Below are 21,843 nucleotides of genomic sequence, written 5' to 3' on the forward strand. Positions count from 1 at the left end.
AGGGAAGGCAGGCAGGCAGCGAGCAGCCCCACTTCCCTCCTGGTGCTGATCTGGGCCGAGTCCCCAAACTCCGCTCAGAAATGCTGCGGCTGGACTGCGAGCAGCCCGCCCCCTTTGCTCTGCGGAGAAAAAGTCCTTCCAGGTTGGACGGATTTTGAAGGCTGAAACAGACTCGACTACACACCAAGACACAGACATGCCTTATACACAAACGCGCATCCAACCACCCAGGTTTTCAAGTGCCTCTCGATTTCCTTCACCAAACCCTCCAGTTTCAGATTCCAAACTTCCCAGGCGGGTTCCCTTCAGTCCTGCTGAACTACAGCTCCCGCCATTACCGGCCTTGTGCATTTCCCCCTAAGAATAATTTTTTTCTGCGCCTTGCTCTCTTCACATTTGCCTCCAGGAAGCTCTTGGCAAATGGCAGCAGCTTCTTGTTGTTTTTCAAAAAAAAAAAAAAAAACCGAAAGAGGAAAAAGAAGCAAAAGCAAATTTTCATTATGAAGTAGTGAGTAATTCCTGGGACAAAGATGTATTGTTACATCTTCCACTTCAATTTAGAGGCAGAGTGGCTCAATTACCTAGAAAATACAGTCAATTAAAGGCTGCTGATTGGACACAGAGCGGATCATCGATCTTGTAGTTTCCAATATCGCTTCAGACACCTCATTTTCTCTCCCTATTAACTGAAAATACGCCTGGCATTGCCGCCCCCTCGCAGACTGTTTACCTGGGCTCCACAATCTCGGCCCTCTGACCAGAGCTGGGGAGACGGTCGAAAAGGGCCCCCTTGGAAGACTGGGTCGGTGGGAAGAGGGACATGACAGAAGGCGATAGTGTGTGTGTGTGTGTGTGTGTGTGTTTTTACATGCATGCACGTGCATACATACATACACACACTCACACATATTTGTGTCTTGGAGTCACTCCTGGAGTTTTCTTGGCAATATTTATGGAGGGCGATTTGCTCTTGCCTTTTTCCTAGACTAGAGCATTGAAGGTATGACTGGCTCAAACACATCCACGTGGTTTTGTGCGTAAAGGATAATACAGGTATACTGTACTACAGACGGTATTATCTGCAATACTATATACCACAATACTTTAGACCCTGTGGTCTCCATTACAACAATCTCTCTCTGCCCCCCCTCCATATGTGGGTATTGTGAATTTCAGCTTCCGAGGTCTACCCCAGTTTGAGAGCAACGCCTTGGCACAGCAATCCTGTAAATATTTGACTCATCAAAGTGGTTAAGAAATCACCTGGATCTGCCTGAAGCTCAATTGCTGAAAACGCCAATTTGGGGGGATGCCAGGGTGTCGCTTTTAATCCTCCCTCCCCCTCCGCTGGTCGCCATATCAGACCGAGGAGGAAATTAATTCCCAGGGGTATGAGTTGGGAAGTACCGGTAGTATCTTTTAACAGAACTGAGATTTTGCTATGCTAGCTTTTCACAACACAACAATGTTTCTCAAACTTAGTAACTTTAGGACGCATGGACTTTAAATCCCAGAGTTTTCTGGGGAATTCTGGGAATTGAAACTCATGCATCTTAAAATTGGCGATTTTGAGAACCGTACAACATCCAAATGCAACAAATGGCATCTACCATCAGTCCCAGGAAGCTGGTTGAGTCGATGAGAGCTGATGCCCACACATTTGAATTCTATGCTATTGCTTATAAGATTGTGCGGGGAGGGGGGGAATGGGATATCAAGATACTTTCCACGGGGGGGGGGGAATCACCGTTCCGAAAATTTGCAGCCCTCGTTATGACTCTAAGTTGGAAAAATAACACATATATAACATGTGTACATTTGTGGGCGCGTCTCATTTCGAAGGCAAACTTCCTACCTTTCCTTATTTGTGGACTTCCCTTGGAAGCTGACTTCAGGATAGCCGGATGGCTTAAGAATTTTGATCTGACCAAACGAGCTAAAGCCGAAGTTCACAGCTAAAACTCCTTCCCTGAAGTTAGACCGATCAAGCCTTTATCTATTATCTAAAGAAGTAGGGGTGGAAGTGGGGCAAGACCCTGACAAGCCGAAGAGCAAATCTTTAGGCAATAGAATGGCAAGCTTTTCCCTTGTACAATTATGATTAACATATTGGGATTTCCAACCTCCCCTATCCCCTCAAAAAAAAAGGGGGGGAAGACCCAAATCAGATAGAGAGAAATCCCCTTAATTTTATTTCTTCCGTGCCTCGTCTGATAAAATGATGCAACTCGGTTGGATTACAATTCCCATTGACAGAAGGCCAAAGACTGCAGGAGGACTGAAGCATTAACCTCAATTTGCGTTCTTCCTTAAGAAGTCCCAACTATGCCTTGTTACTCCGCATTTCGGCCTTAGAAGTTCGGAAGTTCTAGAGATGGGAGCCAGCATAGTTTCATTCCTGGTTTAGAACGTAATTTGCACCCCAGAATTAACCACTTTTACTCAAAACTAAGTCTTACAGGTTTTTCTGTGGGATTTATTCCTCTTCATTAGTCTAGGCCAGGGGTAGGCAACCTTGGCTCTTTTACGACTCGTGGACTTCAACTCCCAGAATTCCGGAGCTCAGGAATTCTGGGAGTTGAAGTCCACGAGTCGTAAAAGAGCCAAGGTTGCCTACCCCTGGTCTAGGCATCTAGGGAGTTTTCAGTACGTTTGAGGTAAACCTTATTATGGTTTGCACGTTTATTGTGCATTAAACAATAATTTTATGAATACGGATTACATTGAAAAGAATGTCCCCCTGTTTTCGTTCTTTTTCTTTTCTTTTTTTTTTCTCCTTTGAGTTTGGCATCTTTCTCAATTTGCCAGGTATTTAGGTTTGGAGTGTGCCACGAAGCTTTCTTAAAATAAAAAGCAACCGCTCCCAAAAGGTACGTTCCTCCTTCCTTGTCTTTAGAAACTACTGCCGCTTTAAAGTAAAAAAAAAATGAAGGACTTCCCAGATAGGGAAATTTTCCTTGCCAGGTTGAAATGAAAAGGTCCTCCCCATTGTTATGTTTCCTTGATCAGGAGGCTAAAGTGGGATTTCTCACAAGAATAGGGAGCACCTTCTTTAGAAAAACAAAGGTATTTTCCAATAGGTTATCCTGAAGCCTAGTCATTAACCCTAAAGATTTCCAACAAAAGGGCAGAAACTTTTCACATTAACATTGTTAAAAGGTTAGTTTTTTTTTTAATCCAGTGATTTCGATAAAACCTATTTTTTATTCTAGCTGATATCAGGTTTACTTGACTGATGGATTTGGACTGTAAATTATGAAGTCCCTATGACTTCCTTGGAGATTTGTCCTATATTAGCGCTGTACGTGGAAATATCTTCCTTCCACCAGTCTCAAACATTTTGCTTTTATTTCAATTATGTTTGAAATCGAAACGAAAAAATTTCTTGGGCGTACCACAGTCCAAAAAAATGGTTTTTTTTTAAAATCTTCTGTTCTACCCCAACATCATACTGCTAATAGTAATTTCCTGTTTTTGTCCCAATGTATATAATTTTTAAAATAATGCTATGGTTTAAAATTAGTGAATTAACTCAAGCACCTTTTATTGTTCTTTGTAGTCACAATAAGCAAGAGGGAGATAAAGCCAGTTAATTTGTAAGCCTTGGGTTCAGTATAATTGTTATTCAGTATTAAATGTCGAGGGCTGTCCTTCCATCAATGAAAAAACAGATAACCAACGGAGCTGGAGGTAATTTCATTGAGATAAAAGGAGAAAAACGTATAGCATACCCAGGATTGGGGGGGGGGGAGGACAGAGATGGGGAGTTGTATTCCACATGTGGAAAAAGGAAATTACAATAACAAATACAGTGAATAAATGCAGAAGCAGAAACTCACTTCTAAACCCAAAGATTGTTGGGGAAAATGAAATTAGACCCGGAAGGAGAAGGAAACAGATTCGGCTTTCATTTGCAACCTTGTGATTGAGTGATTGGGGAGAGAAAATAACCCCTGCTTCCTGCCCTTTAATCTCTTCCCTTGGTGGCTTGTTAGTGTCCGGCAGCCACGCTGGCTCTGCCCTGAGAATATTAGCCTTGCAGCTGATTCCCTTTTCGAAAAGGGGTGTGTGCATTGTGTGTGCCTGTGCAAACCTTCTCCACTACATATACATCACTTGTTAATTTGGTCCGTGTGGTCACAATTCAGCTACTGACAGTAGAGCGCTGTTATTTTAAAGGACAAATAGCTTTAACCCCTCTGGGTTCTCTGTGTCGACTGGGCTTTCTCGCTTCCCTCCCTCCCCCCCTCCCTCCCCACTTTCTCAGCTGGTACACAGAAGGTGTATGCATGAGGGTATAAATACATGTGCATGTGTAAAGAATGAAAGCTAATATTTCTAAGAGGTTAACTTTTTTTTTAATGTCTGGTTCAGTGCTGTTTACTTTGTAAAGGCTATCGGATTAAAGAAAGAGAAAAAGTCGTAGTAACAGATTGACACTATCGCAAATCCACAAAGGCCCTTCTTTTACTTTCTTTGTTTTAATCTGGCAAAGAATAAATCTTCACTTTCATCAGGCATACACTTTTTTTTTTTAAATGATCGACAATTTCTTCTTTCAAGTATTTTCCTTTTAGTCACATACAAGGTTATGCATAAGCTATTGGCGCCGTGGTTTGGTGAGCATCTGCCCTGATAGACTGGAGACAAACCTCCTAAAGAAGTCTAAGTAGGAGCTCTTGGCTTTGCTGTGGCAGAAATCATTCTTCTCCTCCCCGCCCCCCGCCCCCCTTTTCCCGTCCTTGGGGAAATAATCCGCCAAGTTCCGCACCTCGCTTTGGCCAAGGTTCTTCCGCGGATTTGTGCGCATTAGAAATCCTCCCCATTTTCCAGGCTTACTTTCGTTTTTGCTTCCATTCCTTGGTGTCCACTGACTGATGGGATTAAATATTAGGAGACTCTGGAAAGGAGCGCGGCCGGGGCGGGGAGGGCGGGAGGAAAAGAGAGCAACCTGAGATAGGTCCTTTATCTGGTCAAAGGGACTTCTTCGCGCTGATCCAAGGGGACCGGGGAAGCCTTGCTCAACACCGAAGGTGTAAACGTGAGAAAGGAGTCCGTCCGGGTGGTGGCCGAACAATTAAAGTCCGATCCCGAAGGCCGCTGGACTAGCCCGGTTGCCTGGCTCCCGTGACAAGCCAAACAGGAGCAGGGGCTCCCTCCGGCACCGCTCAGCCCGTGGGTCGGACCGGCATAAAGAGAGGGGTGTCGGAAAGCGCACAGCAGTTCTGGTCGCGGGTAAGGGTGGGACAGGACGCGAAAGGTGTCCAGCGGCCTCAACGGGGAATTGAAGGGGGCAGCTGCGGCCGAAGCCGAAGCGGCTCCAAGACCCATGTGGGAATAATAAGGTAGGGGCAGGTGGGAGGGGAAGGGGTAGGGCAAGTTGCCGGTGGCCGCCGCGTGGCTCATCATGTAGGTATAGAAAGCTGGATCCGCCGGGTGGGGCCAAGTCATGGCCAGGCGCTGCCTCTTGTCTTTCATCCGCCGGTTCTGGAACCACACCTGGGATGGAGGGATAGACAGACACAGCAAAGCAAGCTCTGAGTCGCCAGCAAGGCTGGGATCCCCCCACAACCCCCCAATCCACGCCCGAGCTCCTAAGGCCTGGGGTCGGCATCTTTCCGGAGGCTGGGGGAAAAACTCACGTGGGGAACTCAGGGGCAGCTGCCTCTGTCTACTGAGGGGATTCAAGATTTCCATGGCATGGAGCTGTGTGCCCAGCATTTTCTCCCACACTACCATTCAAAATCAAACTGGGAGGCTTCATTATATTTATTGGTGTTTGCAGTAATAAACTTGCCAGATCTGCACAATTGTCAAGGAGTGGAATTGTTTGTGGCCACACATTTAAACAGAAATAAAATACAATTATTGTGAAAGGAATAAATGAGTGAAAAACATAGGAAAAGTGCAGATAGTAGACCAGTCCTGCATGAGACATGCAAATATAAGCTTCCCCTTATCCATAAGCTATGTAGTCCTATACTCTTCCACAGTAGATACAAAAAATATTCCCTTTCCTTTTTTTTTTTTTTTTTTTGGACACCTTCATAAATCTAGGGTAGCAGGCAATCAATGCTATTTTGATAACAATTGTAATAATAATAATAATAATAATAATTAATAGTAGTAATAATACTTAATAGAAGGATGTGCCCATCTCTTCTTTCTCCCAATTTTTAGTCTTTTATTTCAGAGAATCCTTATCTCTAAGATGTGCGGTGAAGCTAACAACCTGAATGACAGCCTGCCTGAGTGTATAGGAAATTCCTTAATATGAATGCACTGAAGATGAGTCTTTAACATGCACTTAGAGAGGCTCAAAATTAGACAATTCTGTTTCAGGATAGGCAAAAAATAAGTAAATCCTATCTATAAGATTACTTAGGAAATCTCCTTAGTTTTAAGGTGCTTATTCCCCAATAAATCTGCTCAACTGCTACTTTGTATAACGATACAGATGTTATTTAAACCACTTAAATTAGACATTAGAATGTTCTCATTCTAATGGTTAAAGCCTGACATTTAATTTTAAATGCAGTGATTTTGGAGTAAGTGTTATTGATTTCAGCAGGCCAGATAACAAGTTGGTGTTCGGCGGAGTGGGAGAAGGGGGAGTTAAGGTAGACTCAAAATAAATAAACAATCAAGTGTTGGGGGGGAGGGTTGATGACCTTCCCGACCACCATCTTAAGCACGTTGCACTACATGGAACTGATTTTTGGAAGTGGCTGACATTAAGTCCCCAAGAAACGATCCCTGAGGTTAAAGCTGTAGACCTAGTCACGCCTACCCGGAAAGAAGTTTGACTGAAGGAAGAAACGAGATTTATTTCCCAGCAGAGGGCTAGTTCCTCTTCTTTCGAGAAGAAACCCCCCCCCCCGCGCAGAGCTAGGGTACCGTCTAGCCGCGTATCTTTACAACTGCGGATCAAGACCCACCATCGCCAGAAACAATGCTGCTTTTGAAGCAATTTGACACTGGGAACTAAGGGGGAATTGGAAAGGACTTGGGGAGGGTCAAAGTCCCCGTCCAGACACCTGGAAACGCTCCGAAGTCTACGGAAGTTCCCTGGTTTGTGGCCAAATATACGGGAAGCTTGGCGGACGCTTAAAGAGGGAGGAATGATAATGAAGTACCTTGATGGTGGTTTCGGGCAAGTTTAAGGCGGCGGCCAGCTCGCATCTTCTGGGTCTGGACACGTAATTTTCCCGGTAAAACTCTTTCTCCAGCCTCGCTATCTGCTCCCGGGTGAAGGCGGTGCGATAACGGCGCATTTGATCGCTGGCGCTGCAGGCCAGCGACCCCTGAGAACCTCCGCCACCGCTGCCCTTGGAGTGGTCGCCTCCGCTGCTAGGGCTCTCGGCTGAAGTATCTGAGCACTGACCTGCAGGGGAGAGTAGAGAGGAAGCCATCCAGAGGGAGAAAGACAGCTAGAAGAGAGCTCTGACGATGTTCTTCCCCCTCCCACATCAACTCGGGCCATAGTGTCATCAGGACAGCCTTTTGGAGCAGACTCTCGGGCCAGGGGCTCCTCTCTAGTAGTACTATGGGAGAGATCCTGAGAGTTGACAGGGCTGCTCTACCACGTTTGAAATAAAACAAGTTTGTCCCCTTTATTTCTGAAGATGCGGGACCCAGGCAGGCCTTTAATGTAAGAATGCAAAGTGTTATATATAGTGTGCAGGGTTGAAATGAATAGCGAATGCCTAACTGATAAAAACAAGCCTGGCTGACAAGTGGTTAGTTGGGAAATGGAGGCAGCACTTGGGGGGCTGCTATGACCTCAGCCTTATTAAACTGGGCTGTTCAGATGTAAATACTGTGGTCGCATGCCCCCTCCATCCACTGGGCTTGGCTGTAGGCAGGTACATTCAGAGGCTAAATTTCCTTAGATTGAATGGGTTTTACTTTCAAGGCTTGAGCAAGTTATGAGTTACATTTAACCAGGCATGGTATTCCGCGAAGAAAGGAAAATTCTTTGAGTTCCTTGACGATTATTCAGTGATGCCCACTGTGATGCCGAATGTAGTGGCCAAATTCTTCGATCTCCCTTTTTTCTCTGCCTTTCAAGTTACAATTCTAAAACTACCTACCAAAGAGTAAATCCAATTTATTGTTCCCACTTGAACATGTACCGGTTTTTCTGCCTGCCTTTCTACTGAGGATACAGATTCATTCAATGCCAATCCCATGTTGTGGAGTTTATATTGCACATATGAAATCGAAATCCCAGGCCCACACTCTGGAATAAATTACCCTAAAATCTACCGGACATTACACTTTCCCGTAAATTCCCTTTTCCTGTACACGTTTTATTCACGTACTACACCAGTTTCTGGCACTGAGATTGCCATCCGATGCAACGAAAGACACTCGGTTTCTGATTTAAGCCAACGTGTTAGGAGACCTAAGATCCCGCCGTCCACTTGGACGCAGCGACATCTCTGGACTGCAAACTCCTTTCCGGAAGTGGAAAGAATAGCAATATTCTCTAACCTTTATTTGGTAGCACCTGCAATCAGAGGAACTTGGAAGAGTGGAATAAAAGTCCGAGATTTCCCTTCCTCCCTTCCCGTCCTCCCCCCTCCCCCCCATGGAAAAGTGTTTTAAGGGCTTATCCCTTCTCGCCAAGAAAAGGAAAATCGTCACCATTATTATCCTGCACTTGATCAAATGGATCTGAAAAGTGCCCTCAGCTGTCTGGGTTTGGTGCTGCGAAATCCTCATTCGACCGCCTTTCTGGAAGTTAAGGCATAGAAGATTCCATCTTCAAACACATACACAGAACACCAGTGAACAGGACAGGGTCTCTGTTGGATTATATATTGCAGTGCATTACAGAACATATTGTAAAGAGAATAAGCAAAAGGAGTGCCACTGAATCTCTCTCAGATTCCCCTTTTCTGTTGCGTGAAAGAACTGGGAGTCCAGCCGACTGAAGGAAGCAGCTGAAAGAAGCTGCCATGTCTCTCTCCAAGCCCGCAATAACAGAACCATGTCTGTAGACGCCAACTACACACCACCGGCTCTTTCTCTCTTTCTTTATAGGAAATCGCGTTCTCTCTCCCCGTCCCCCCCCCCAATACTCCAGGTGAAAGAAATTCCCAGAAGGAAAACAGGGGCTTTCACTCTGGGCATCCTTTTCACAGAAGGAGGGTAGGGTTGGGGGTTTAGGAAAGGAAATGAGGGGGGGGATGGAAAGGCCCTCGATTTCGGACTCTTGCTTTCCATTGCAGGCGGTTCTCAAGGTGTCCTCCGGAAACCAAAGGCGTTAAACCCCACGGCCATTTCCGAACTGGCACCATAAGGCAGGGAAGTGAAGAGCAATTGGGGCCTCGAACAAACCTGCCAAGAAGACATGAGAACTACAAGGTGTGCAGTTCAGAAAAGGGGGGCAGGGAGGAGAGAGAGAGAGAGAGAGAGAGAAACAAAGAGAGAGAGGCAGAGGGAGAGAGAGAGGCAGAGAAAGAAACAGAGAGAGACAGAGAAAGAAACGGGGAGGGAAAGAGAGAGAACGTGTGTGTGTGTGTGTGTGTGTGTGTGTGTGTGTGTGTGTGTGTGTGATGTCGCCTGTGCTGGTGTCTGCTTCTTCATTCGTCCAGGCATGCTGCAATTTTGCTGGGAATTGCTGCTCCCATTCCTTGCAACACAGCCTTTGGATAGGGAGGCCGGCAGGCGCGGATAGATGCTTTTGATCTTGCTGAAATGTTAAGGAGGAAGCTTTCCTTTCCTGTTCCCCGGCAATAGGAAGGGGGCAGGGGGCGCCACGCAGTTCTATAATCTTGAAAGGAGGGAGCATCAAGGAGGTGCTAGGCACAGCAATAGGGAAAGAAAGAGAAGCTTCTGGGGGATTTATTGCAACCGAAGTCTAGGCTTGGGGGAGCGGGAATTCTGTAAAGCTTTTAATTCTTTGTTGCAGCGAGGATGCGATTTCACGTCCTCCAGTAACGCGCCGTTAGACTTCAAAGGGGGAGATGTGTGTGGCTTATTGCAGATGCCTCTTGGTGGGCAATTAGAAATGGAAGCGACCGAGCCGCAGGGTTTGGAGACTGGGAGAGGGCAGTTCAAAGGAGGGGGAGAAAACAAAATGCAGGCGGCGATCCAGAAATCATCTAAGCCAGACTGAACAAATCGGCTGCTAGTCGCTTTGAAGCGCTCTGAGGACTGAGCCAAACAGCAGCTCTCGTCTTGTCCCGTCCCACCCAGCTGCGAGTCCAGATGGCTCTCCCCGGGGAGCTCAAGAGAAGGGAAGCGGGGAGGGGTCGGGTACCTTTGCCGTGCTGGAGGTGGTATTCCGCCTTGTCAGGGACGCAATCCGGGGTGCAGCTCACCTCGATTTCCTCATAGAAATCCGATTCGGTGCCGGAACTGCTTTGGGGGCTTTTGGTGGGGGGAAGGCGGTGGAGGGAGGTCTGCTGACTAGCAGAAAGAAGCGCCGCTGCTGCGGAGCGGTTCTCTGGGACCGTCCCTGGCGCTGGTAGGACTTCTACCTCCTCTTCTTCTTCCTCCTCCTCCTCCTCCTCCTCTTCTTCCTGTTCTCCTTCTGCACCTCTTCCCGCTATTCCATTCTTCCGGGAGGACAAGGAGGCAGCTCTAGGAGTCAAGCAAGTCCTAGGCATCATCTTGTCCTGTGGCTCCGGGACTCCCACGGCCCCTGCCATATTGGGCGCCCTCTTGCCAGCCAGAGGGCCAAGCTGACATCCGTCCAGAAACAGCACCATCTCCTTTCTGGTTTCCATCGCGCGTGTCTTCTAAAACAACCCAACCGGGTTCTCCCTCTCGCGTGCTGGCGTTCTTCCCCCCCACCAACCCACCCCAGCCTCCATCCACTCCGGGGCGCCTTCCTCCCCCTTTCCGCCTGAGTTCTTCTCCTACCGAGGCGGAGGGGAGCCGCGAGCGGGGCGAGCTGGGGGGATGACCTTGTGATGCGAACGCTCCAGTGTGCAGCGCCGGCTCTGGGAGGGAACTCACCATTGCCCTCTTCTTTCTAATGCTGTCATCTCTTAATGGTGCACTCGTCATTACAGTTACCTCTGGTGACGCCACTGGCTTGATTGCCGGGGGATAAATAGGAGCGTCTGCCGGCCGGAAGATGAAAGGAAGAGCCGGAGCGAAGAGTTAAGGGGAGGGGGGCTGGAGAGGAGGGGAAAAGCACCAGGTGTAACCAGTGCAAGGGAAGGAGGCGGGAAGTAAAGCAGGCAGGAGAGAGAAAAGTCTATTACCCTTCTAGGTGCCTGTACCTGGTCGAGGTCTTCACCTTGAGAGGCCAACCTCTTTTAGGTCCACTTTTGCTGCTTACCTGGTTTTAACAACACCCGCCTTTGATCCACCACGTTTCAGAGTGGCATCTCTCCAGATGTGAAGAAGACATCTACAGATCGCTGATTCTGAAGGAGTTCTATCTTTCTAGCTGGTACAGGCCAACGGTTTCCAAGATGCCCTTGAAAACTAGGTTCAGGCTTTTCTTTCATTCATGATGACAGAGGTGGCGTCTTGCGCTTTGTTTGACCCTTCTCCCTCCTCCCTTCTCTTTTGGCCCATCTGGTTGGAACTCCAGAATTAGTAGCACGCCTGGAAGGAGGGCAGCTTGACTGATGTCCTGCCTCCAGTGCTGATGGTGGCTAATGATAATTTTATGTATATGAATTTTACATATGCATAAAATATGTATTTTTCTTGCTGTAAGAGGGAAATCGACCAGAAGGTGATTTATATGTTTCAACCCTAGAAAGAAACAACTATGGGCTACTAATTCGAAACATCAAGGGTCTAGTCAGATTTGTGTTGAATGTATAAAGTTTAGAGGAACAAGTTTTTTAGCTTTTTTCTTGCAAATGTACCTACCTTAAGATATATAATAATTTAAATCTTTGTTTTGTTTGTTCTTCCTCTGCAGGCAACCCCCCACAAATCCTACACACTTAAGAATCATAGAATAACACCCCACCCTTAATCCATCCTTTGTAAGTCACTTGCTCTTATTATGGTTTTTTAAAAAAAACTTTTTGCGATTAAATTTTCGTTCAAAAACGTTTCTGTTATGGTAAACGATTTAGAGGTTGTCAGGTTTTTTACGTGTATAGTGCACAAGAACAACCCGATTTTTAAAACAAAAGCTACACAAGTTCCCTTTAGTCTGATCATTTGAAGAAGCCAGGCTGGTCTGAGAATGGTGAATAGGAGTTCAGTAATAGAATAGTGACATTAATGAAGCAAATGTGTTTCTAGCACAAATATCGCTGCTCTGTAACCGACAAGTATAAAATAAGTTATAGAAGCAGTTGAAGACCCTACAGACACAATTCCTCACTATAAAGATGTTTGTTCCATTTTGATTGCTGGCTGCCTTCAGCTATGGCATCCCCTTTCGTTTTAAGCTCTTTAAGCCCACCCCATTGTATGCAAGGAGTCCTGCAATTTTCTACCAATCCATATTAGCAGGTTTGGTCTGGGAGGTTGGATAGCGCCCTGGCTGCAGGGTTGTGGCTATTCCTTCAGAAATAAGTATGAATTCAGTAGGGCGTACTATCCACGAATTGCATAGAAATTTGTTCGGAGAAGGAATATTTTAGGCTAATAAAGCAGGAAGGTTGAGTCCCTCAATTGGAGGCATCTAGTAAAATCTCAGAGCATTATTTGCGGCCAGAAAAAGTGATACGGGTTTTAAAACAGGTCGTTTGTTTAAGTGAACTGCGTGCGGGAGAGGTGCCATGATTTGGGAAGCACCAAATCACTGATTCCAGAACGGCTGAAGAGCAGAAGTGCTTTGAGCTATCATCGTAAAGGCAATGAAGCCGATAGGAAAATAAACCACGCATTGGGGAAAAGACTTACTAAATTCGCCGGCTCTTAATTCCAGCCCTCAGCGTCTGGATTAGGCAGCTGGTTGTCCTTTAAAAGCACTCCTGTTTTTAGTTTAGTTCTCTCCGGGGCAAAACTTGGGCAGTGGTTCTGCCCTGCATGAGAAATCAAGGCAATGCACATAGAGCAGTGGAGATGCGTAGTGCAATCCTTCCTGGATTTCCAAAACTGAAGTTGGCGGTTGTCTCGGGCTTGAATGTAGGCAACAGAGGTGTGTAGAAGTGGCTTTCTTTCCCACGGTGTAGAGGTGGGGCAGGGAGGCAACTTTACATTGCCCCAGTCCCAAAAATCAGAAGAGCTTCTCCTGTCCACACACTACTGGTCCCCACTGCTGATGTATCAGCTGGAAGTATGGGAGTCCTGTCAAAGAGAATTTAATCCCTCCAGTCACACCACTGGAAAATTAGACTTCCTGGAATGGGTGAAACTTCTCCAAAGGGAAGAAATCAAGACAGTGGGGGAAGCAGATCTTTGTTGCCTACTGGCTCCTTTGGAAGGGTGGGGATGGTGATGCAGGCGTTTCTGAATCCGTCTGTTTCAGCTGCTTGGGGCTTAAAACTATTAAAACTGTTGGAGGCGTTAATCCTTGTTGATTTCCAGATGCTTTGGCAAATGGAGCTACTACTTTGTATGGAGCAAGTTGGTATCAGTTTCATTAGCAGGAGGAAGGGGGTTCAATGTCTTCCAAGGGGAATCCTCAAAACCACTACTGCAGTCTTTTGGCATTTACAACATTCAAGTTAATTGAAAGATAACCTGACTAAAATTAGAAACCGGGCCCCACCAAAGGGAATGCATTGAATTAAAAGCGGCATTATAATGTGCTACCCCTCTTATATAAGCATACATGCCTTATTTTCAGGAGGGATAATTCAGGAAGGAGAGAAAATGTGTAATTGTCCTGCCCATCTTGGGATAAGAAATTAGTAATAGTAGTAAAGTTGGAAGGGACCTTGGAGGTCATCTAGTCCAACCTCCTGCTCAGGCAGGAAACTCTACACCATTTCGGACAAATGGCTGTCCACTCTCTTCTTAAAAACTTCCAGTGTTGGAGCATTTACTGCTTCTGGAGGCAGGCTGTTCCACTGATTAATTGTTCTCACTGTCAGGAAGTTTCTCCTTAGTTCTAGGTTGCTTCTCTCCTTGATTAGTTTCCACCCGTTGCTTCTTGTCCTGCCTTCAGGTGCTTTGGAAAATAGCTTGATTCCCTCTTCTTTATGGCAGCCCCTGAGATATTGGAATACTGCTATCATGTCTCCCCTTGTCTTTCTCGCTATCATGTCTCCCCTTGTCTTTCTCTTCGTTAAACTAGAAATACCTTGAGGTACAGCAGTAATCAAGATCTAAATTGCCAATGGCTGGTAGTTCTAGTGAAATGGGGCACAACGAAGGGCAAAAAACTAAAGATAGGGCTTATTCATGATATGTTAAAACTATACAGAGTAGGAGGCTGAGATCCATGTGGACTATTAAACATGAATATTTCTGCCTCTCTTACTTATAGTGGAGTCTAAATTAATTGATTTGTTGATCTACCTGTTGTTTTATAAAAACCGCAGTCTTAAAAATAAGTCTTACAAAAAAGTCCTGGAGAAATATTACGGAGCAGAATAGTATTAATAGTATTAATATATATATTATGGAGCAGAATAGTATATATATATATGTCTAGTTGAGACTTTGGTGGGAAAGAATATGATTTTATCCTAATCTTGGTTGAGAGACAGGCCTGAACATGCAGTTTGTTTTCATGAAATGTAATATTAATATTATTATTAATAATAATAATAATAATAGTAAAGATGAAAGGGACCTTGAAGGTCATCTAATCCAACCCCCTGCTCAGGCAGGAACGCTATACCATTTTGGACAAATGGCTGTCCAGTCTCTTCTTAAAAACTTCCAGTGTTGGAGCATTCACCGTTTCTGGAGGCAGGTAGTTCCACTGGTTAATTGTTCTAACTGTCAGGAAAAGAACATTCCCTCCTGCTGTGAACTGTAAACCTTATGTTGATTTATTTGTATTGGTCTGATTTGTATTCTACATTTCCTCCAACAGCTCAGAAATGCTTCCATGGGAACCTCTCTTCATTTCATTCCTAGGACACAATCCCGAAAGGTAGAGTACCTGTGACTGGCTCCAAATCAACCAGTGGTCATCCAACACTAAGGAGGGATGCGAACCTGTGTCTTCTCAGTCCTAGTCTAATGGTTCCTTCTTAAAACAAACATCAGTCCTAGATAAAAGTTCTTCTCATTCTCAAAAAGGCTACAAATTGGGCATTTTGTCCCATCTGAACCAGCAATATATTGCTGATTAGAAGAATAATTTTAATCAGAGTTGCCCCTTGATTCTCCTGGATTTATGTTAGATGATGAGACTTGAGAAGTCTCCTCCACCCAGGTCCCACCCTGACTTCTGACTTGAAGGATTTATACTTTCTGGACGTATAAATCCAATAGTAATGGCTTTGCCCTGAACCCTGCCCAGTACTGAAACAAATCCCAGTGTTTTTCCACAGCCATACACATCTTAAGAAGTATGTCTCTGTGTTGAAATTGATATTTATTTTGTGTGGTGGGGGGGGGGCATCCTGCCCTCTATATTCAGAAAGAAGACTCATTTTGCTCAGGGAGAATTGTATTCTCAAGCAAATAGTACATCTGAACCCTGTGCCTAACAAAGTAATCTTGGAAATACAGAAGTTTACACACCTGTGCAGCTGAAGATTGCAAAATCGTGGGTAAGTTTGTGAGTTTTCAAAAGTAGTTCATTGGTCATGGATGTCCTCCTAAAAATGTTTTTTTGTTTTATCCTAAAGCCTTGCTAATTTGATTGCTCCCTTTCTATGCTTCTCAGTGTTTGTTGAACAATTCATTTGTTACACAGGAGGTTTATTAGTTGAACTGTAGTATCGTGGTAAGGGTGTCAAAATGGGCTGCTGAGGTTCAATTTTCCACTTATCTGTGAAGTTGACTGAGTGATTTGGGGCATGACAGTATATTTCAATACAACTCATCTTGCAGGTTTGGTGTTAAGAAGATAAAAGGAAGCCAGACTTCTCTTTCCATGGATGCTGCCTCAAGTTCTCACACAAAGGATAGGGGATTGATGCTATTGTATTACAGCAAATGCAGGATAAATTAAATAGCTCTTGCTGTGGTGGACAGTTCTTATTGGTTTATAGATAATAGATTGTCAATACAAACAGTCAGATTGTTATGGGAAAAACATCAGAGGTTTCAAATAACTTAACCACTAAAACACCAATCACAATGGAAACTTTTGCTGAGCAGCATTTGTATCATCAAATGCAAGAAAGGTTGTGTTGTCACCAATAAATATGTACAGGACCAGAAAAAAAAGTGTACATCATAAGGTCAAAGGGAAAGGAGGTGCAGGAAATTCCCAGATGGCTATTCATTGCATTTACTCTTCAAGGAATTCAGAAACCAGGTACAAGTAAGTATTGCCCATGTGTCTCTCTGTGTGTGTTTCTTCCTCTTTAAAATCATCTGAATTTTATTTTTAAGGAAGATAATTCTTCCATATTATGAACCACCACACAATGTACTTGAGAATGAACACGACTGTGTATTTAGCAGGAAGAGAAGCAAGCTAAATGACTGAAAGACTTTTCAGAAGCTTCTTGCTTTGATAATCAATCAAGAAAGATAATTGCAGTAAACACACTCTCTATAGGACTTAACAAGAACAACAAAACTGACAGGTTTGATATTCTTCGGTAAATAACTTTTCTCCAGTTCTGATACAAAACTTTTTTCAGACCCTGTGCATTCAGCTTGTCTCTTTCTGAAGTAGGTGGATATATTACCAAACCATTCTTGTCATTTGCTAAGAAGGCTAATAGAACTCATTGCAGCTCAGAGACATTCTGGATAGCAAGATAAGGCTAAATGTTGGTGCTACGCTTTGTATGGGGGCCAGATTTTAAGTGTAAAAAGGCAGGTCAGGCAGGAAGTCTAGCAGGTGTCATGAGAAGTGTTTATAGCCACATTAGAAATCATGACAGTAAAAAAGAGTCCTCTTGAATGAAATAGATGTACATGTATACTGCTGAAAAAACAAAAAGGAAAAAAAAAGAGTAAAGAAAAAAGAAAAGATAAGAAAATAAAATTTTAAAGGCATTTCAAAATGAAACTGAGATTCTCAGTTTATCTCTACTTATGGTTGCTGTTAACTCTTTCAACAATTAGAATTGTCAATTATTAATTTTAATTAGTCTGAGTCAAATGTTTTGGAAGCCTAAATCAATAAGGAAGGCCAAGAGTATCCCATTCTTTTGAACCGCAACAAAGGGAAAATAACTCATTGTTACTAATGACCTGCTGAATACCATCAAACCTAAATGCTGAAAGTGCTTGCATGCTTTTAAAGATATTAAGATCTTTGTATTCCACACAAAATATCTCTTAAGAGAAACCTTATCCAGGGAATGGCAATATGGTTAAGTCACTTTTTTTATTAAAGATTACTCTTATTAAAATCCATTTTAGCATTTTTAGACTCAAATCCCTGCAAATGAGAGAAGTGATTCCTATATTCATTTATTCCCCAGTTTGCACATAAAATTGATGCAATAGGAATAAATCACTTATAAGATGTTAAACTTTTTGTTCTTACTTTTTTGACATTGGGATAGAAAAAGGGTTCAGCAATTTGCACATTTTAGTGATAGCACACATGATTTTTAAAACATTGCATAGGAACTTCCAAATACCACTTTTTAAATATCTGTTTCTAAATACTTGAAATCTGAGAGAAATATGCAAATTCACAGCAGTGTGATGCATGGATAATTGCAGGATTGAAATATGCAGGAAACTAAAATTATACAGCATGGGCAAAATATATGTCTATCATCAAATGGCAAATTGAGTCTCATATTAAGGCATGATGATATTAATCATGATTTGTTTGGGACACTGTTAGCTGGGTTCACCTAGCTTGCTGACCATAGAGTAGGTAACTGGTTTTGCTTAGGTTGTGTAACTCTAATATTGCCAATTAGCAATTCTATATATGCTATCTTAAATAAATCTTACTTAAAGCAATGGGGCTAGCTGTTGAATAAAGTTTCCAAAACTATGCTTTTAAATTGTTAGTCCAGCTCATATCTAGTGATAAGATTTTAAGAAATTTTGTCTAGAGAAAGGTGACAAAGATCATGTCTGGAGCCTAGAGACCTACTCCTATAAAAAAAGAAATATTTCAGGAATTGAAAATATTTCAGGAGAAAAGACTACCAAGATAATCATCCTCATATATTTGAAGGATGTCACACATATGATGGAGCAGATATTTTTTCTGTTGATTCAGAAAGCAGAGCTCAAACACACCCATTTAAAGGAAAAGAAAGAGCATTGAAAACAACTTTTCAGAACGGATTCCTGGATGTAACATCAGCTCTTTCTCAATAGAACAAATTGCTTTGGAAGGTGATGGGCTGTTTTTGAAGTTTTGAAGGAAGAGCATAAGTGGGCATCATCTATTAGCAATGTCATATTAATGAAATTCCTGTATGAAATAAGAGGGTTGACTAAATAACCTTTGAGACTCCTTTTTTTTTTTTTTCCCCCTCGGGATGGGAGCTTCGAACAAAGACGAAGCATCCCTTTTATTGTGTTATCAGAAGGCGGGTTTATAAGCACCTGGTGACCACCTTACACCAACCACATTTGTTATGACACAGCATATTAGCATATTACACGTGCTAACTTTGTTTTGCACACGCTACTATACAGCTGTTGCACACGGCACTAACAAACACCAAAACAACATTCCCTTGCACCGCACGGCACAAACTTGTTTTTTCACTTTTGACTTCCGCATACCTTGGCCTACTGCAGCTGATGACTCAGCCTAACAGGCCAGATAACCCAATAATTCCAACACACAATAATCCTATCCAGAGGAGGTAGCATCTAAAAGCAATAGAAGGCAGAGGTATACAGGATATATTAGGAATGTGTCTTAATTACTGAAGAAAGAAAATGCAAGTTTAAACTGATTTCTGTACAAATAAATATTAAGCATAACAGTAACAAGACAGCATGCCTAACAAGTTGGAGGAGGGGAGGGTGAGAGAAAGAGGAAGAAAAATTACAATGTGTGAGATTCAACTATTTTATCAATTTGTGTGCTTTATTTGCCAAACCAACAATGAGTTCTGTTGAGTTCACTGACACAATTTACTCCCAAATTAGTGTCAACTAAAATAGTATTTTAATGTAAGACTAAATACAGATATTTTTTTTGTTCACGTGGCACACGTCTCTCTCTCTCTCTCTCTCTTTTTTGCATACACACACATTCATAAAGGATGATTCAATATATACAAAGCTAATTTAAACAAAACTAATGCTCCAGATATATTTCTAAATATTTTAAATTACTGTCATATTTGTTATATGGCAATATAACTCTATGCAAAAATAACAGCATTCAAGCCCAATGAATCATTTTCCAAGCTGGAGATTTTAAAAGACATTTAATTTATTTTACACTTGGTAGAAATAACTTCCATAAATTTTAAAGTTGTACTTGCAGTCTGTACATGCTTGTTCTAATTGCAATTGATGTAATGTCTCCATAACAGTATATCATATTTTAAGGGGAACAATATTTTTACAGCTGCAAACATGCGATCAATACACATTGAAGTATATACATTCGAAATATCAACTACAATTATTTTGTTGCAGTTTTAAAAAAATATATTCCAAATGCTGTTTTCCCCAGCAGTTTAATGCCTATGAGATGACTGAGAATACAGAATCCAGTTTGTATTAGTTCAAGATTCAGATCTCCTGATCAACAGGCAAATACAAGTGAACATACAGAGTGAAACTATTTATTTTCTTTGATAAAATGAACTAAAGAGCCATTTCCTTTTCTTCTTTGGGTAAATGAGGCTGACTATAAATTAAACACACTTCCTTTCAAATGGCGCTGTCCAGATCTAGGGACTTTATCCAAAGAGGGGAGGGCTTTTCACTTCTGCAAAACTGACAGCCCCTATTTCCAAACTCTAAGGATTTGCTTCGGTAGAGATAGCTAGGGGTTGGTGGAAAGCAAATGGTATTTATTTTTTATGAAGACAGAGCTTGCTACTAAAGAAGTGGTGTTGGTGCCACAGGACATCTGAGGTCAAATCTCTAACACTGGGGCAGTTTTGCCCAATGATAAGCATCACTTGTTAGTGATAAGCACCAGGAACAGCTTCCCTTTTGATTGGGGTGGGGGTTAGTATTGGCTCAGGTCTAGTGATTGCCCCAAGGCTTTGAAAGCATTGAGGGCTCTGTTAGAAAGTGGCTCCTAGCAGAACCCTTTAGCGTGTTGTTAAGGAAAGGAAAAGCATGTAAAGGAAGAGATAAAGATTGGTGTACTTAAACTGAGGCTCCTCAACCCACTTTCATGTGTGGTTCTGTTATTTTCCCCTCCTCTCCTTTTGGGCAACAGTGGCAGCCCCATCTTCAAGACAATAACATAGAAAAGTAGATCCTATTGGTTTCAGAGAAGACACTTGGTGCTGTAAAATATATTCCAATGGTATCACACAACAGCATATTTCCATATCTTTCTCCCATTGTTTTAATCATTTAGAACATATCCACTGCCAATTTTGTCCCAACTGTATTTAACTATAATAATATTAGTGTTATAATAAATTGACCATCTAATTTTAAAAAAGATTGCTTGGATTCTGGTTCATAGGGTGACACAAAGCACATATTTCATGGGCAAATCCTATGGATGTACTGTATATGTACTCACTGCTCCCTTTAATATTCTTCATTTAGAGCAAAAATAGAAGTTAGCAGTAGTACTACATTTGTGATGAAGCTCTTATATGAATATTAATGTTGCTTTTCAAAATTTACATACATACGCCTTGCTAGACAATGAAATCAAATCATAACTACAAAAGGGAATTAACTAGAATATTAATTAAGATCTGAAGATTGTCTAAGCAGGGCTCCATGATCTTCCATTCCACAACCAAATATGCTAACAGTTAAAGTTATTAATTATCTAAATCAGCTTTTCACCTGAAAGGTCCTTTCAGATATGTTATAAAATTAAAGAGGACTCCCATTTTGGAAAACCAAGTTCCTTGCTAACAAGGAAGAACAAGAATAACAACAACAAATACAACTGGATTCTACAGAAACAGAAATTCCAAATATTTCTGTCCCACTCTCTATTCATAATAACTCTTTTTACAAGTTTCTTGTACAAAAGAAGAGCATAACAGGAGATGACCTTGATGATTTTTTCCCACTAATATCCTTATGTGCAATATTTTTGTTTTTAATAAAAAAAACATAAAAGCCTGCTTTGAAAAATTACCATTTGATTGCAAATGACTGATCCTTAGAAAAAAGTAATTTGCACATTTTAATAAATACTTGTTCATAATTGATGCCTTTTAAAGGTTTTCTTGAAGAATCTAAAGAAACAAATTCTGTAACCATGAACTATAGTTTTAATATGGTAGGATAATGTGATAAAATCAAGCTCCATGATAAGGAAGGAGACTGAATTGAAAGAAAAAAGAGAAGATCCAAAACAAACAAACACACAAAAATGCTATCTTGTCCTAGCCTTTACCCTTTTGTAGGAAAATCATACTTCCATATTTGAAGACAAGGGATTATTTCAGTGTTTTGTCTTGTTTCAGTGTAAAGAAAGCAAAAATAGAGAAAATAAGTAATATTCTTACACAACTGAGCCATAGTTTTATAAAATATTTTACAGCAAGTCTTGTTTAAGGGTGAGAAGTTTCTCGGCGGGGGGGGGGGCTCACCTGAACTCCAAAATCTGATTTCATCTCTCAAGTCTGTCACCATTTTATTATCTTATCCAGGTTCTGAATAAAAAAGTAGCAAGTTGAAGATATTGAAAAAAATGCCCCAAATCTATGTGGTTCTGAAAATGTTGATTTATGGTACTAGTTA

At 42.4% G+C, this 21,843-nt stretch overlaps 1 protein-coding gene across 3 annotated transcripts; it reads right to left on the reverse strand.

Annotated features, from left to right (window-relative positions):
* Positions 1-4,449: 4,449 nt before the first annotated feature.
* On the reverse strand, positions 4,450-11,497 carry EVX1 (even-skipped homeobox 1). 3 transcript variants are annotated; one of them, XM_039342005.1, is made up of 3 exons: positions 11,300-11,497; positions 7,137-7,384; positions 4,450-5,499 (listed from the first exon to the last, which is right to left on the reverse strand). In XM_039342005.1, exons 2-3 carry the CDS (start codon positions 7,272-7,274, stop codon positions 4,966-4,968), a joined length of 672 nt encoding a protein of 223 aa, XP_039197939.1. In that variant the 5' UTR covers positions 7,275-7,384; positions 11,300-11,497; the 3' UTR covers positions 4,450-4,965. The 3 variants fall into 3 exon arrangements, with proteins under 3 accessions (XP_039197939.1, XP_039197938.1, XP_039197940.1); XM_039342004.1 differs by lacking the exon at positions 11,300-11,497 and adding an exon at positions 10,271-10,777; XM_039342006.1 differs by lacking the exon at positions 11,300-11,497 and adding an exon at positions 8,650-9,056.
* Between the last annotated feature and the right edge of the window lie 10,346 nt (positions 11,498-21,843).

Source organism: Crotalus tigris, unplaced genomic scaffold (genome assembly GCF_016545835.1).
Source record: "Crotalus tigris isolate CLP2741 ecotype Arizona unplaced genomic scaffold, ASM1654583v1 scf7180000017774.6281472, whole genome shotgun sequence".
Taxonomy (NCBI): domain Eukaryota; kingdom Metazoa; phylum Chordata; class Lepidosauria; order Squamata; family Viperidae; genus Crotalus; species Crotalus tigris.